This window comes from Desmodus rotundus, chromosome 5 (assembly GCF_022682495.2).
Source record: "Desmodus rotundus isolate HL8 chromosome 5, HLdesRot8A.1, whole genome shotgun sequence".
NCBI classification, from domain to species: Eukaryota; Metazoa; Chordata; class Mammalia; order Chiroptera; family Phyllostomidae; genus Desmodus; species Desmodus rotundus.
In genome coordinates, this window is record NC_071391.1 from 122,990,047 (window position 1) to 123,005,581 (window position 15,535).

At 38.7% G+C, this 15,535-nt stretch overlaps 1 protein-coding gene across 2 annotated transcripts in view; it reads left to right on the forward strand.

Annotated features, from left to right (window-relative positions):
- The first annotated feature begins 3,848 nt into the window (after nucleotides 1–3,848).
- DYNC2LI1 (dynein cytoplasmic 2 light intermediate chain 1) overlaps nucleotides 3,849–15,535 on the forward strand; it is a 34,473-nt gene continuing 22,786 nt past the window's right edge. For both annotated transcript variants that reach the window (XM_045189481.2, XM_024552876.3), the window contains exons 1-5: nucleotides 3,849–3,983; nucleotides 6,104–6,221; nucleotides 7,995–8,029; nucleotides 10,563–10,632; nucleotides 12,940–13,028. In XM_045189481.2, the coding sequence (XP_045045416.1) occupies nucleotides 3,976–3,983; nucleotides 6,104–6,221; nucleotides 7,995–8,029; nucleotides 10,563–10,632; nucleotides 12,940–13,028 (320 nt within the window). In that variant the 5' untranslated portion in view covers nucleotides 3,849–3,975. The remainder of the gene's footprint in view (nucleotides 3,984–6,103; nucleotides 6,222–7,994; nucleotides 8,030–10,562; nucleotides 10,633–12,939; nucleotides 13,029–15,535) is intronic.

A 15,535-nucleotide genomic window follows, 5' to 3' on the forward strand; every position in this document is an offset into this window, starting at 1 on the left:
GGCAACCTGCAGAATGAGAGAAAAGAATTGCAAGTCTTATATCTGATAAGGGGTTAATATCCAGAATAGTTATAATTCAACAACAAAAACCAAAATAACCTGATTTTAAAATGGACAAAGGACATGAATAGACCCTTCTCCAAAAAAGATATACACGTGGCCAATAAGCACAGGAAAAGATGCTCAGCACCATTAATCATTAGGGAACTGCAAATCAAAACGATGATGAGGTATCAATTTACACCCATCAGGATGGGCACTATCAAAACAGAAAAGAGTAAGTGTTGGTGAGGACGCAGAGAAGTTAGAACCCCTATGTACTTACTGTTGGTGGGAACATAAAATAGTGTATTCACAATAGCCAGGAGGTAGAACCCACACAAAAGTCCATCAACAGATTAATGGATAAAGAAAATATGGTATATACGTACAATGGAATATTATGCAGCCTTAAGGAAATTCTATTAATGCATGATTTATAAAAATTAAGAATTTCATCTTTAAAAAAGTTTTTAAAAAGGAAGTAGGAAATCCTGTCCTATGCTACAACATGGATGAACCCCCAAGGTCAGTATGCTAAGCAAAATAAGTTAGTCACAAAAGGCCAAATACTCTATGATTCCATTCATAGGAAATATCGGAAGTAGCCAAAATCATAGAAACAGAAAGTAGGAAGGTGGTTGCCAAGGGCTGGAGGAGGTGGGAGGGAGCATTAAGGACAGTTACGAACTTCTGGATAATGCATAGATTATAAGATTATTTTCCCCCTGGGATGTGATTTCATCAATGCTGATGGAACATCACACTGTCCTACTGAAACTTCTTTACATAGGTTACCATTGACCTCCTAACTGCCACGTGCAATGGACTCCAAATAGTCTATTGGATGGGGTCTGAAACTCACCATCTCCTCTAAACCTGGTTCTCCTACTCTGTGCCCCCAACAATTGGTTAACAAGGTCATCAACTCATCAGTCACCCAAGAGAGAAACATTGGCTTTTCTCCCTCTCCCTGAGCCCCACTTCCTGCTGTCTGGTACCTATTGTATAATAGACAGCACTCTTTTTTGTTGTAAATTCCCAAAATTCAACTCAAACTAACAGATAAACAAGAAAAAAATTCACCACACGAATACTAGGATGTCTCAGAGAGAGAGCAGGACAACCAGGTCATAAGAAAGATGGCGACGCAGGTGAGCCATCTTTTCATATTACTCTGCATCTGCTTCATGTTCTCACTACAAAATACCTTCCTCATTTAGGAGAAAATATGCCAGTCTCCTCCAGAGGGGGAATGACTTGATTTTCCCATTTCTAGTTTGAAAACTCCTAGAGAAGGGCCCTGATAAGCCCAACTCATGTTACGTATTTACTCTGAACCACCTCAAACTCTCAATATTAAGAGAATACTTAAGTCTATTATTTTTTTTAAATCTATGCAGCAGAGTATTATGCAGCTATAAAAGTTATACTTACCATGGGCTTTTTAAGTTGACATGAGGAAATACATGTTCAAATCAGAGTGTTAATTAACTTTCAAGTAAAATTTCAACTCTGTAAGAAAAAAAGATCAGAGTGAAATACACCAAAATATTTACCACTTATTACTTCTTAGATTTGCATATTTACCCTCTCCATTTCTTCTGTATATTATTTTTTCTATAATAAGCTTATACAACTTTGAAAACAAGAGGGAAAATGTAAAAAATCTGTCACTTTCTGGGCTATTGTTAATGGCCTCCATATGGACTTCCAGGCTCCAAAATATCCTTCACACAGCTGCAAAAAATTATCTCATTGAAATTCAGGTCTAATCATGGCACACCCCTATTTAAAATCTTTTTTGGTTTCTTACAATCAACACAGTAAAATCCAGACTGCAAGATCCTTCACTGTAGCCTAATCTACTTGTCCAGTTTGCTCTCCCACCTTAGCCCCACCAGAAAAAATCCCACCCCAAACTATTCCCAGTTCCCCAAATGCAGCCTGCACACTTCTTTATCATTCTGCACTGTTGCTCATTCCATCCAGCAAGCAGCATAAAATCGTCTCCCCCTCCATCACCACTGTTGAAGTCTTGAGCCTTCTTGGGGTTATCTAGCAGGGGAGTTCAAATTTTGTACATTCTTACCTTAATAACAATTTTCAACTACCAAGAAAGGTCACTTCGTCCAAGTATAAAACCTCAAGAGGCAAAGAGCAGAGAAGGGAAATCAATGCTCAATCAGATCAGCGGAATCAACTGAGTCGATGCTGGCGTGCAGGGCTCAGCCAGATAATCGTCACTTTCCTCCTTGCCAGTTACCCAAACAATTATACCTTTAGAATTCTAGTCCTGTGACTAGTACATAGCAAGCACTTGGCAAAATGTTAGCTGCAATTATTATCCATATCAACAGGGCTTCCTAACTAACATGCAAAGGGATTCCAAAGATCCACATTGGTTTGTGAGCTTATAGGCTGGCTAACCCCAGGATACATTAGTAGATGCTGATTCAATGACAGATGGATCAACCTCCTTTGCAATCATCCTTTTCCCGTTGAACTCCACTCGCTTTACACTCCTTCTCTGAGTCTTCTGTCTCTGGAATGCACCTAAAGTGTTAGGAGGATTTTGTCCTGGAAGATTTTATCTGAAGTGATTACCTTTTTTTTCTGTCTCCCAACCACCTGCTTCATTTCCAAGAATGTGATTCTTTTGTTTCCTGTTCAAAGTTGCTGACCAGCAGCTTATCACATGAAAATAACAAGCTTTATGCACTTATAATGTGTCAGGCATATGTTTTTATATTTTTATACATTTTTGTATATTTATATATTATATGTTTTTATGTTTTATATATCATATATTACATATATATATATAAATTATAAACTCATTGTTTCCCCCTGCTCTGCAAGATTGGAAATTAAAGCTCAGAGAAATTGGGTAATTTACCCCTTGTGGCAATGTGGCAACTTAGCCAGCGTGGCTGAATCAGGACTTGCATCCACATCTACCTCACTCTGAAGTCCATGTTCCTGGACATTACACCATGGAAACCAAGCCAGCTGGCAGAAGGGTGGAGGAAGAATATTTCCTTCAAATATCCAGGACATCATGAGCTGGAAAGCCTGGGCCCACTCAGCATTCAAGACAGATCAAATACCGTCACTGCTGTGAAGGTTTCACCATTGGGCATAATGGGCCACTTGTTCTTACGTAATATTTGATACCTCTCTGCAATAGTTTATATCACTGGCTTCCTTTGGGTTAGTATAATTAGTATTCCTGGTCTTTCTCAAGGGTAAGGACCTTATCTGACTCATTTCTTCATCTTACTCTGTGTAGCATAGCCTTGCACAATAGTAATAACTCAGTATTTGTTACTGATTTGGAGGTAAAGTAAGTGAAGTGTTGTGGAGATGCATTTTTTTTATTAACGTATTAATAAATGATGTTCTGTTGCATAAAACCTGAAATAACTAAACAAACGGAAAGTTGGGAAATACTAAAATCATAATATTCTTTGCCATTGGTAAGTCACTAGAAAGCTCAGGAGATTGCCTCACTCTCCATTTCCAAATTACTGCTGTTGGGGAGAGAAAAGTAAATAGGGAGGGAGAGGGAAAGAGAGGGAGACAGAGACAGAGACAGAGAACGAGCGAGACAGGAGAATCCTGGCATATATTCAGTACTCAGTAGATTTTTTTAAAATAAAAGAACCCTTGCACTCGAGCGATTTTCAGTGAAAGGGCCTATTACCGTGTCACCTCGTTCTCTCACATTCTGGGGGATGAGGCTGAGCTTGAGACCTGAAAAAACTCTGAGAACTACATTTCCCATAAAGCCCTTCTTCCACACGCAACCCAGCCTGTGACGTTGCTCCCATGGCAACCGAAGAGTCTGCATTTCCCCGGCCCAGGTCTGAGCTTGCGATATAATTCTAAACTGACCCCTACGCGGATCTCGGACCCGGAGGCTGCAGAGCCACGATGCCCAGGTATCCCCGCATCTTTGCTTGTCCAGGGCTTACGCTCCTCTCAATAGCCTCCGCTCTTTCCCACCCTAGCATGGAAAAGGGAGGGAGGGAGAGGCCGCTGGGGGTATATTTGCGGGACAAGAGACCACGCGAGACCAGTTGGTGAAAGAAAATTGTAGGTCTTTCCTGCTTGCAACCCCTGTCTAGGTGGTCAAAGACCCTCAGGAACTACCCTTCTTGCGCATGCGGATTCTGACGAAAGTGGGTGGAAAAGTTCCCGAAGTAAAAAAGATTTTGAAACAGCATTCAACTCCAACCATTCACTTATTCAATAAAAGTTTCTTGCAGGCCAGGGAAAGGAGCAGGGGCTCAGGCGGAGAACTAGACCACAAAGCCACTTCCTTAGGGACCTCCACTCCTGGTGCAGGGGTTCACAACAGTAGTAAACGAGGGGAAACTTGCGAGAGCACCGAAAAGTGTAAGATCACGTTTAAAAGAGGGGAGTGGCGGAGGAGGGGATATTGACCTCTAATACATTTTAGCTCTTTAAGTCTATGATGCCAATTTTAATTACCTGTTCCCAAGGCCATGCCTAAACCTTCTCTGAACAACTTACAGGAACAGAGGGGAGAGAGGGTTCCTGAAGTCCATCAGAGAGCAGGGGAAATCGGGTTTTCTCACCTGTGGATCGGCAGTGTGATCTCTAAGGAGCCTATGAATCTTAGTGCAAAACAATTGTCAGCTTCCCTTCACCGTAGAGTTGGTTACAATTATAAAGTTATGGCTGTAGGCATAAGTTTCTGCCAGTGGCATAACTGCTTGCAGTACCTCGTTCTCTCCTCTCTTTGAGAACTTGGACAGCAGATAACCACGTCTGTAAATAAAGAGCGCATAGGCCTGCACTGAGTTCCTGGGGGCTCGCCAACTACAGTGTGGGAATTTTAGTGCACCTATGTAGAGACACCAGTTTTAGTTTTCTATAGCCGCTTTCTTCATCCTTCGTTCTTGAATAATAATTATTATAAGAGCTCAATTATTTTAGGTAATTATATATAGGCCAACCCTAAACTAAATGATACATTTTAATAATCAATCATGACAATCTTGTAAGGTTAATATTCTTTTTTTATTGGCATTTTGAAGATGAAGAAACAGGGGTGAGCCTGGGGACTAGTACAGAAGCTTGCATTTATTAGGTGCCCAATAAATATTTGATGAAGGAATGAAGGACCCAGAGAAGTTAGGAATTTGCCCAAGTTGGCATACATAGAAAGTAGCAGATTCAGGCTTACAACACATCAGATCTTGCTCAGTTTTTTAGTTCAATGCTCCATTTTTCATGTAGGCTTTAATTTAAAAGGGGTATAATCTTTTTTTTGATATATTTGTTGATTATGCTATTACAGTTGTCCCATTTCCGCCCCTTCACTCAACTCCATCCTGCCCACCCCCTCCCTCCCACATTGCCCCCCTATAGTTCATGTCCATGGGTCATACTTATAAGTTCTTTGGCTTCTACATTTCCTACACTATTCTTACCCTCCCCCTGTCTATTTTCCACCTATCATTTATGCTATTTATTCTCTGTAAAAGGGGTATAATCTTATTTGTGTAAAATTATATATGCGCGCAGAGATAGGAATGAAGGAATGATTTTCAAAATGTGATTTTGGGTGACTTTTTCCTTTATATGTTCTCCATTAAAAATAGGGGAATCTTGATCCAAAAATATAATTTTTAAAAAATAGAAATAGCCGAGGGAGCAGAAATTATTTGGTACACTGGTTTTCCACATCCCCCCATTTTCCTAGATGTTAGTTTTCAAGTTGTACATATCCCAAAGTTGTACATTCGCATGTGTCTCAGAATCTAACATGTCCAGCTTTCAAACTTGCCTGGAAGCCCCAGAATAAGAAACCCTCAAATCCAGGCGATGAAGGTTCTACATATTATTTTCAGCTTTCTTTGATGAAACAACACAAAGCAAATGAGTGATCCTCAGAAGCTGTACCAGTTCATTGCCCCAGAAAATAATGTTGATTCGTTTTAAAATTTTGACTGAAATAACATTTCTCTGAGCTGGAAATATTGGAAAGGATTCTCTTGCTTCTCTGAATTTTGTTTTTCTGCCTCTTATTTAGTGAAACTCTCTGGGAAATTGCAAAAGCTGAAGTGGAAAAACGGGGAAGTAATGGAAGTGAAGGTGATGGCATGGAAATTGGAGAAAAATCAGTTTTCTTCATTGGCAGTAAAAATGGGGTAATATGTTTTTTCCAACTTTTTTTTTCAAGTATTGTGATAAGTTAACAACCACTGGTAAAAGTTATATTAATACTTTGATAAAAATGTGGATACTACCACTCTCACCCTATAATGAATCTCCAGCCTGCTGGTTACATTGGAGCCCGTTGTTCCCTGCATGGAGGTGTCCTGCTCCTGGGTGAGGGAGCAGTTACATCAGCCTGAACACCTTTTGTGCGGTGTGCCGGGACACAGCAGCTTGGAGGAAGGGGCTCTTGTTTCTAATTAGACTGCCCAGAGAAGTCTTCTCTTCCCCACTTGCACAGAGGTACCATAAATGCTAATGTGATGGTCACATTCATCGGTCACTTGTACAACTGAAACACACATATAGATAATAAAAACATGAACTGTATAGGCTGTGATACATTTAACCTCCACGTATCTTAACTAGGGTCACAGAAACTGGAGGAAACTTGGAGCTATTCTAGTCTTCTACAATAGGAATTCTTGCCCTGGGGACCGTGGAGGTACTTCTTGGGGCCAGCAAAGTCCCTAGAAATACATGCAAAATTGTGTGTGATTGTGCATCAGTACGTTTTTCTGGAGAATTAGATTTTTCCCAGGAGACAAGCACCTCCCAAAAAGGTTAAGGGCCACTGCAAACAGTGGTTGTATAGTTTAGGTTTGAATATCTCTTCCACAACTGCAGCCTGTTTCAATATTTGTTAGTTCCTAGTTAGTAGAAAACTTCCTTTGTTTCATTGTTAACTTCCGCCCCTTGGTCCTAATTCTTACCTGTAAAACTATAGGAGTAAATCTAGTTCCTCTTCTACTTATTAAATCTTCACATATTGTAAAGTTGCCCTTCAAATAGTTACTGGCAACCACCGTATCTCCCTGAGTATCTGTGACGGCTTTATCTTCATTTCTTTCCTCCGTGTCTTCTGTGTCGGGGACTTCCTAGCAGTCATGGATTCTCTGCCATGATCGTAGTCACGCTCAACTAAAATTACTCTAACATGCAATTCTCAGGATGGAACAGATTTTTGGGGGTTTCGTTTAACTACAATAGACTGGAGCAGGTCTGCCAGCTTCTCTTTTTCCAGATGCTGAGCTTTTGTTATTGTACAGAATTACACGTAACCCTGTTCACTAAGGTTGAGCTTGAGATCAGTCTTTCATTCATGCTGTTGTTTGGGTTCTTAATTTGATTAGATTGGGCCCTTTTTTACAGTCTGTTTATATTTTTAATTACTTTTATTAAAATAATTTATGTGTCCTAAAAATAATTAGAATAAGTATATCCTCTAGAATTAAAACAAACAAAAAAATACTCTAACCCAGCATCTGGATTGCTCACTTTGAACATATTTGCAACGTGTCCTTTATTTGTATGTTATCCTTGGTCTTTATTTCTGCTGCAACAATTGGAATTCAAATGCTTTAGAAGACACTAATCATCCGCTTAACCAGTAATTAGCCTTGATGAGTAGAGAGAAAATGTAAGACAGCTGCCAAGTTGACCACTAAAGTGAGGTGTGATTTGCTAGTATTTGTCATCTGAGGGGCTTTATAATTATTATAATAGCAGTGTCGTTACACCGTGATGGGAAGTTGACAGTTAACTTTTTCTACTTATCAAACTTAGGAACAGTTCTGAAAGTTTCTAGTTTCCAGGTAATTTATCATTCAAGTGATTAAAAAGCTATTTTGGGCCACAACTATGAACAATTGTAAAGTTTTACATATGGATGACATTAACACAATATTGCTTTTTTGAATTTCCAGGGGAAGACTACTATTATTCTAAGGTGTCTTGACAGGTAAGTGTTATGTTACACTTTAGACTAGATTTTTTGCTTACTCTGGGTGCATAGGGCACGTGAGATCCTAAAAGACATATCGAAGGAGAACAATTCTGAGGCCCAAACAAAATAATTTAATTTTTAGTGAATCCTTAGTATGGCCTTTAAGAGCTTCTTTAAAGATAAAACCAATCCCTGGCTGGTGTGGCTCAGTGGCTTGAGCACCGGACTGTGAAGCAAAGGGTCATCTGTTCGATTCCCAGTCAGGGCACATGCCTGAGTTGCAGGCCAGGTCCCCAGTAGGGGGCAAGTGAGAGGCAACCACACATGGATGTTTCTCTCCCTCTCTTTCTCCTTCCCTTCCCCTCTCTCTAAAAAAATAAAATATTTTTTTTAAAAAGATAAAACCAAGAACAAACAAACAAAAATGATATAAAATCAATACTGGATTCCCTATTGATGGAGAAATTAATGTAACTACACAGCCTTTGCTAGTACTTACTTTCTTTTTGGCTGTGCTTCTGTGATAGTTAAATTATTTTTATTCTATCTAGTGATTGTTTGAATGTTAGTCATAATCTTTAAATTACTCATGGATACAATTTTGAAGCACAGCGCTGGTCCTCAAAGTGTACATTTTACCATTTCTCATATATACTTCTTAACCTTCTATGCTGTAGCAGCATGACATCAGATTAGGATGTGGGATTATAATTGGTAGGTGTTGCAGGAAGTTGATAAGAAAAGCCTCCAACCAATTTTGGAAGATATTTCTCTGTTCCCTTTATTCCAATGCCTTTCTTACAACTTTTCCCAAAACATCAAGAGGTGGAATTTGATCTTAAGATCACATGAAAGAAACATCATTCATTTGAAAAATATTAATAAGGAATACAAATAAAAGAATCCCAGTTTGCATAATTTCTTTTATCAGCAAAATTGTTTTTTAGAAGAAACACCCACCGTGACACCTGCATCGTCCTCCCACCCAGGAATCATGGCGCTTCGCAGGCCGAGTGTGCTTCCCATCACAGACGGGTCATCCAGCACAGCCTCAGCCTGGGAGGAAATACTAAATTGAACTGAAAATTAGGAATTTTGGTTCCTTGATAGTCTACTTAAAAAAAGGACATTTTTAAAGGAAATTTCTTCAAATCATAGGTTAAATATCAGAGTTTATAAATTTTGTCTTAAAAGCAGCATTTTTTCATAAAGGAAAAATTTTTTAAAGATTTTATTTATTTATTTTTAGAGAGAAGGGAAGGGAGGAAGAAAGAAAGGGAGAGAAATATTGGGTGTAGTTGCCTCTCACATGCCCCCAACCGGGGGACCCAGCCCACTACCCAGGCATGTGCCCTGACTGGAATTGAACCAGCGACCCTTTGGTTCACAGGCTGGTGCTCAGTCTGCTGAGCCACACCAGCCAGGGCTCATAAAGGAAATTTATTTTTCAGGAAATAAAACCAAACATCATTCTATATATATGTATGAAAGATACATGCAGGGATAATATACAAAATATTCAATAAACATAAATATATAAATCACAAATTTAAAATTATTTTTTGTTCTGCAAATTAAAAATAGATAAATACAAATATTATTCAGCCTTAAAAAGGAGCAGAATCCTGTCACATCTACAGCGTGAACGAAACTTGAGGACAGACACTAAATGAAATATGCTAGTCACAGAAAAACAAATATGGTTTAGTGCCCTACATGAGGTTTCTAGAGGGGGCAGGTTTATAGAAAATAGAATGGTGCCTACCAGGGGCTGGAGGGGAGGGAGAGTGGAGAGCTCTTTAATGGTTTGGGGTTTTGGTTTTATAAGGTGAAAAGGTCCGAAGTTTGGTTGCACACAGTGTGAATATACTTAACATCACTGAACTGTGCACCTAAAAATGGTTAAGATTATCCATTTCTGTCATGTGTTTCTACTACAATAAAAAACTAAATAAACATATAATGCAGTACCATAAAACTGCTTACCAAACAACGTAAGCTGTAATGTAAATAATTCATCAAATCAGTGTAATATTTTTCAAATTATTTGTTGATGGTTAGGGCTTACTAATGTCATTTGTTTGTAGCTCTCACTAGATAAGTGATGCTCATGTTTGAGCTGTGATTTAAGAGAGAGAACTGTATTTAAGTCTCCACTGATGTCTTCATTAAATTGATGGCCACTAGATTCCCCGCTCCCTTGTCAAGGCTGAGCAGAAACCTCATGTCACGTGGCCTGGATGCAGAAGGCCCTGCCCTGACACAGCCATCAGCACGGCCAGCCCCGCTGCCGTCTCCCCTGGCCCCAACAGGGTCTCTCAGGGTCACGCAGGTGCCGTTATTCACCTCTGCAGCTGCCGTGGAAATCCATTAAGATGGTGTTTGGAAGGCTTGTTGATTTTTATATGGTTTTTAAACCAGTTTACGTCAATGTTACTATGCAAGGTAACTTCTGCACTAATAGATTAAAGTTTTAACAAGAAGCAAAAATGAATCAGGTAAGAAGATAGCTTAAGAAAATAGTGACAATGCTATCTGTATTGTGCAGGGATGAGCCACCGAAACCAACCTTGGCTCTGGAATATACGTACGGAAGAAGAGCAAAAGGCCACAACACAGTGAGTGTCTTTCTCAGTGATGGTGCTATATCTGCCGCTGGAGAAGCAATGATGCTGACTTCGCTTTACATTTTCCATCTTATCTGCAATCAGTAAATGTATCCAGCTGCACACTGCATAGCTATGTCCTTTTAAACTTCAAGTGCAGCTCAGCATATGTGAAGCTAACAGGAACTGAAAATATGTTAGCCTTCTCATTTGTCGTGTCTCCAAATGCTAGAATAAGATTACTTTGTGACTTCATTTTATGGATTCTGGCATATTTTAAGAATTGTATTGGTGTGACTTTTTCTTCTTTCAAATGCGAATAATATATGTTACTTCCTGTCTCCCCAAAAAAAATCTTCTAAAAATATGTTTGACCTGCAGAATATTTATGAAAATATACTGCTCAAAATGCAAATTACTAGCAAATATATCCTGAAATTGGTAAAAATATTTCAGAATACAGGTTCCAATTGATTATAATCTTACTTTCAGTGACTCTTCAGAGGAAAATTAAAAATTATTCAGGGTAGAGGGAGAGTTTATAGTGTCTGTTAGGAAGCTTTTTAAAAACCTAAATTGAGTTCTCTTTTGGAGTTCTCATATGAAAAGAGGCCATTTCTCTCTTTATTTTTTTAATGTTTATTGATGGCAGGGGAGAGAGAGAGATGCATTGATGTCAAAGAGAAACAGCAGTCATGTTGCCTTCCATATGCACCCCAACCTGGGATCAAACCTGCAACCTAGGTATGTGCCCTGACTGGGAATCGAACCCCTAACCTTTTTATGTATGGGATGATGCTCCAACCCACTGAGCCATACCAGCCAGGGCAGGCCATCTCTTAAGTAAAGTTAGCTGTATAGAAGAATAGAACAGATGGTCCCACTTCTCCCATAGCACAAGCAAATTTTTATAGGTTGATCTAGTCCAAATGATCTTTAGACAATGTGTCAAGAGTTAAAATTGCCTGATGCTTCTTCCTGGACTCAGCAATGAAAGGTGGTTATTAAAACTGTGAAATTGAAAAGAAAAAATGTAATATTTTGAGATGCAGGAAAACTTCATTTTTGTTGCTTATGTGAATTTTGACATGACTGATAAACTTAGAAATGGAAACTCTGACACAATTTTCATAAGCGTAAGAGCTGTAAGAACTTCCTTTCATCAAATTGTAAATCGATTGAGATTTTCCAATGAATCATCATTTTCCCTTATAAACATTAATGATTCAGATATCAATAGCAAAACAATTTTAGTGATTGTGAGATAATTTATATGTATTTGTAGATATAAAATACATATTCTTGACATACATGTGTATATTCATCTAAAACTTGCTTTAATGACCATCTGTTTTCTTCCAAGTTTATGGTTAACAGGTACATAAAAAATCACGAGATTCTTTTTCACCTATTTTTTTCCTCTAAACTTTGTGCTATCAAGTTCAGCTTATCCATATTCATTCTTGAAGATTAATGTCTTTCTGAAATTTAATATTCTCTAGGAGTTCTAAAGGGAAGCACCTTGTCAGCTCTTCACACAGTCTTGGTGTCCCAGAGGCGCCCCAGCCTCGGGGCAGAAGCTGCACTGCGGTTAGCTAGCAGTCTAAGGTTGCCACGGTCTTGAGGTCTTGATCGAGCGGCTTGGCTGCCTAACCTTTTCAATCCCCTAACACTTAAGAGTCCTATAGAAAGGGAAGCAGGTATTTAGTCTCTTCTCGTCCCTCCACCTACCACTAGTATTGCCAGTGGGAGCCTGCCCGTCAGCTTCCCCAGGGGCATCAGGCACGGATCTCTGCTTATACTTCGCTCAGGTAATCCTGACCGGCGGTTGGGACTGCCATCTGCTTGTCCCATTTCCTCATGCCTTACCTGTGTGTCTAATTTACTTTGCGAGCTTCTGCCCCCTCAATCAGGATGTTTTCCTGTTCAACTATTTTATTTCTATCTAGAATTATAACTGTTTGCAAGAAGAATGTGAAATGTTTTCAACTAGTTGTTTTTATATCACATTTGAGTGTCTGCTACATGTGATATTTACAGAATTGTTTAGGTCATCTATTAAGGCATTACTAGAATTAGGGCATTTATGTATACATATATATTCTTAATGTTTCATCTTTGTTCTTTGGAATAGATGTTTTGGTGCATTTTGAGGGATAGAGAAAGAGGAAAGTTTTGACTGCCAAGAAAGGGTTGATGGAGGACTACACTATTTTATATCCATAACTAGTACCAGTTGGTGCTAATGAAGTATAATAAGTATTTAAATTTTTTAAAAATCAAAAATTTTATTATGGAAAAAAACTTTTTTTTTCTCAGCCAAAAGATATTGCCCATTTTTGGGAACTAGGTGGAGGAACCTCTTTACTGGACTTAATCAGCATACCGATCACAAGTGACACCTTAAGGTGAGTGAGCCAGCTCCATAAACAGTTGTTGGTAAGTACCCGGTAGTGTCCACTGGCTGGCTCTGGGTAGGCTCTTGTGAATCAATTTGGGGCGACAGTTTTATGTTGTGGGAGGCTTGCGCTCACTTCCTTTCTACGTGCTTAAACTGTGATGCTTTCAAAGAGATTTTAAAAGAACTGAGGTTCTGGCCTGGGCTGAAGTGAGAGAGCTGGCATTCCAACAAGTACCATATTTTGCAAGCCTGCAAATAAACAAACAAAAATATGTCAAATAACACTTGCGCAATGAAGTCACTTGGCAAAGATAAATTTGAAAAGTTGAATTCTTTCCAATACTTGTCCTAATGTGAGCTAACTCAACCCTGAGGTTTTTCTTTAGCTGGATATTATAAGCCTGTCTTTGAGTTTACTGCTCATTTATACTCCTGAAGCTTCAGCAAAGGGGAGGACAAGTTAGAGGAAGGAGAAAGTCCTCTGTTTGCTGACTTTAAAGAAACGGAACTTTGGGGAAAACCTCACACTTTCTCTTTGATGATGTTTTCCTGCCAATATCTCCAACGTGTTAGCCAAGTCAGATGTGGAAAATTGTGACATTTCTCACTATGTTCCTGGGAACCCATCTGAGTCAAGGAAAACAAAAAAATTAAATTTGAAATATCTTACTTTTGTCAGGGTTTAACACAAACCATGGTTGCTGTCTGGGCCAAATACAAAGGGCCTGACAATTATTTATTCTGTATCAGCTATTAAGGTCTTTAGGGAATGGAATTATTTCTTATTAACAGGACGAGTGTTTTTCCATAGCCGATTATAGGTAATGTTAGCTTTATTTGTCCAGTGATACTTTTTCCTTTAAAGAAATATAATTTTAATGTATGCTGATATGGAAACCTCAGAAAAGTACTGAAAAGTACAAAGAAAGAGCACTCATGATAACATGGAAATAATCCCTGTAAGCGTGTCATTGTATTTCTTTCCGGGTTTTCAGTGTTTGTAGATACACTTTATACAGATTTAAGATGTTCTACACATACATTTAGATTTTACCTTTTCACTTTAACCACCATTTCTCCGTGACATTATTTTTCAGAAACATGGAATTTTACTGCTGCCTAGTTTTTCGCTTCTCCTCCTGTAACAGAGAAAGTGAGCAAAGCTGCTGGGTGTTAGGGTCGCTCAGGGCGATGCAGTTAAGAAGTACAGGCCAGGATGAGGAGGAGCCTGAGGAACCTGGGCTGCCAGTTAGCGCCTGGGCCCTTTGCGCTTGCCTCTAATTTCTGTAGGGAGCCAAATTTTTCTACCAGCTTCTTTAATACCAGACTTCGTGAGTTCCCGCTCTTCCTTTTCCTTGAGCTCCATGGCAGCTGGAGCCTGCTTTGGGGAAAGCAGAGGTCGAGGTTATGCACAGAGGGAAGGGGAGCCATGGGCCTGGGTCCAAAGTAGGTTGCTGAGTGGTTAAAGAATTCATGGAAAACATTTCACTCCTCATGAATTTGCAAATCTCAGAGTGTTTTGTGACTGGAATTAATTTGACACATAATTTCCTTGTGTTGGACGAAGCCCAGCAAGTTGAGAAAATAATATTGCCAAATGCTATTAGACTTGTTTATCTTTAAAATGACTGCTCATAAAATAATTATAGCTACATTGAACATTTCCACAGACTTTAGATAAATTGTAATAGAGTATCTCCTATGTCTGATCATCGTTTTTTTTGTTTGTTTTATTTTAATGTATTTTATTGATTACGCTATTACAGTTGTCCTATTTTGCCCCCTTCACTCCCCTCCGCCCTGCACACCCCCTCCTGCCCACATTCTCCCCCTTTAGTTCATGTCCATGGGTTATACATACAAGTTCTTTGGCTTCTACATTTCCTATACTATTCTTACCCTCCCCCTATCTATTTTCTACGTACCATTTATGCTACTTATTCTCTGTACCTTTACCCTCTGTCTTCCTCTCCCTCTCCCCACTGATAACTCTCCATGTGATCTCCATTTCTGTGATTCTGTTCCTGTTCTAGTTGTTTGCTTAGTTTGCTTTTGTTATTGTTTTAGGTGTGGTTGTTATTAACTGTGAGTTTGCTGTCATTTTACTGTTTATATTTTTTATCTTCTTTTTCTTAGATAAGTCCCTTTAAAATTTCATATAATAAGGGTTTGGTAATGATCACTGGTTTTACGAAGTTGGGGTTTTTTATTGTGTTTCAACTTTTTATGAGCTGTCATCTGCTATGAAGGTAAAAGTAACAGAAGTATTTCCAGTACAATAGAATCACAAATTTTAATCTTGGAAAACAATTGAATAATTCATTTCTCTTTTCCTTAAAACAAACAAAGTTATTTTTCATTTGGAAAAATAACAAATTTTATATATATTTCACCACAATAAAAAGATGTTAAACCTTAGCTATCTCTTTTTAAACATTAGTTATACTAAATCCCTGAAAATAAAATTCGTTTCCTTACTATTAAAATATATATATCATATTGTTATAGCTAAGT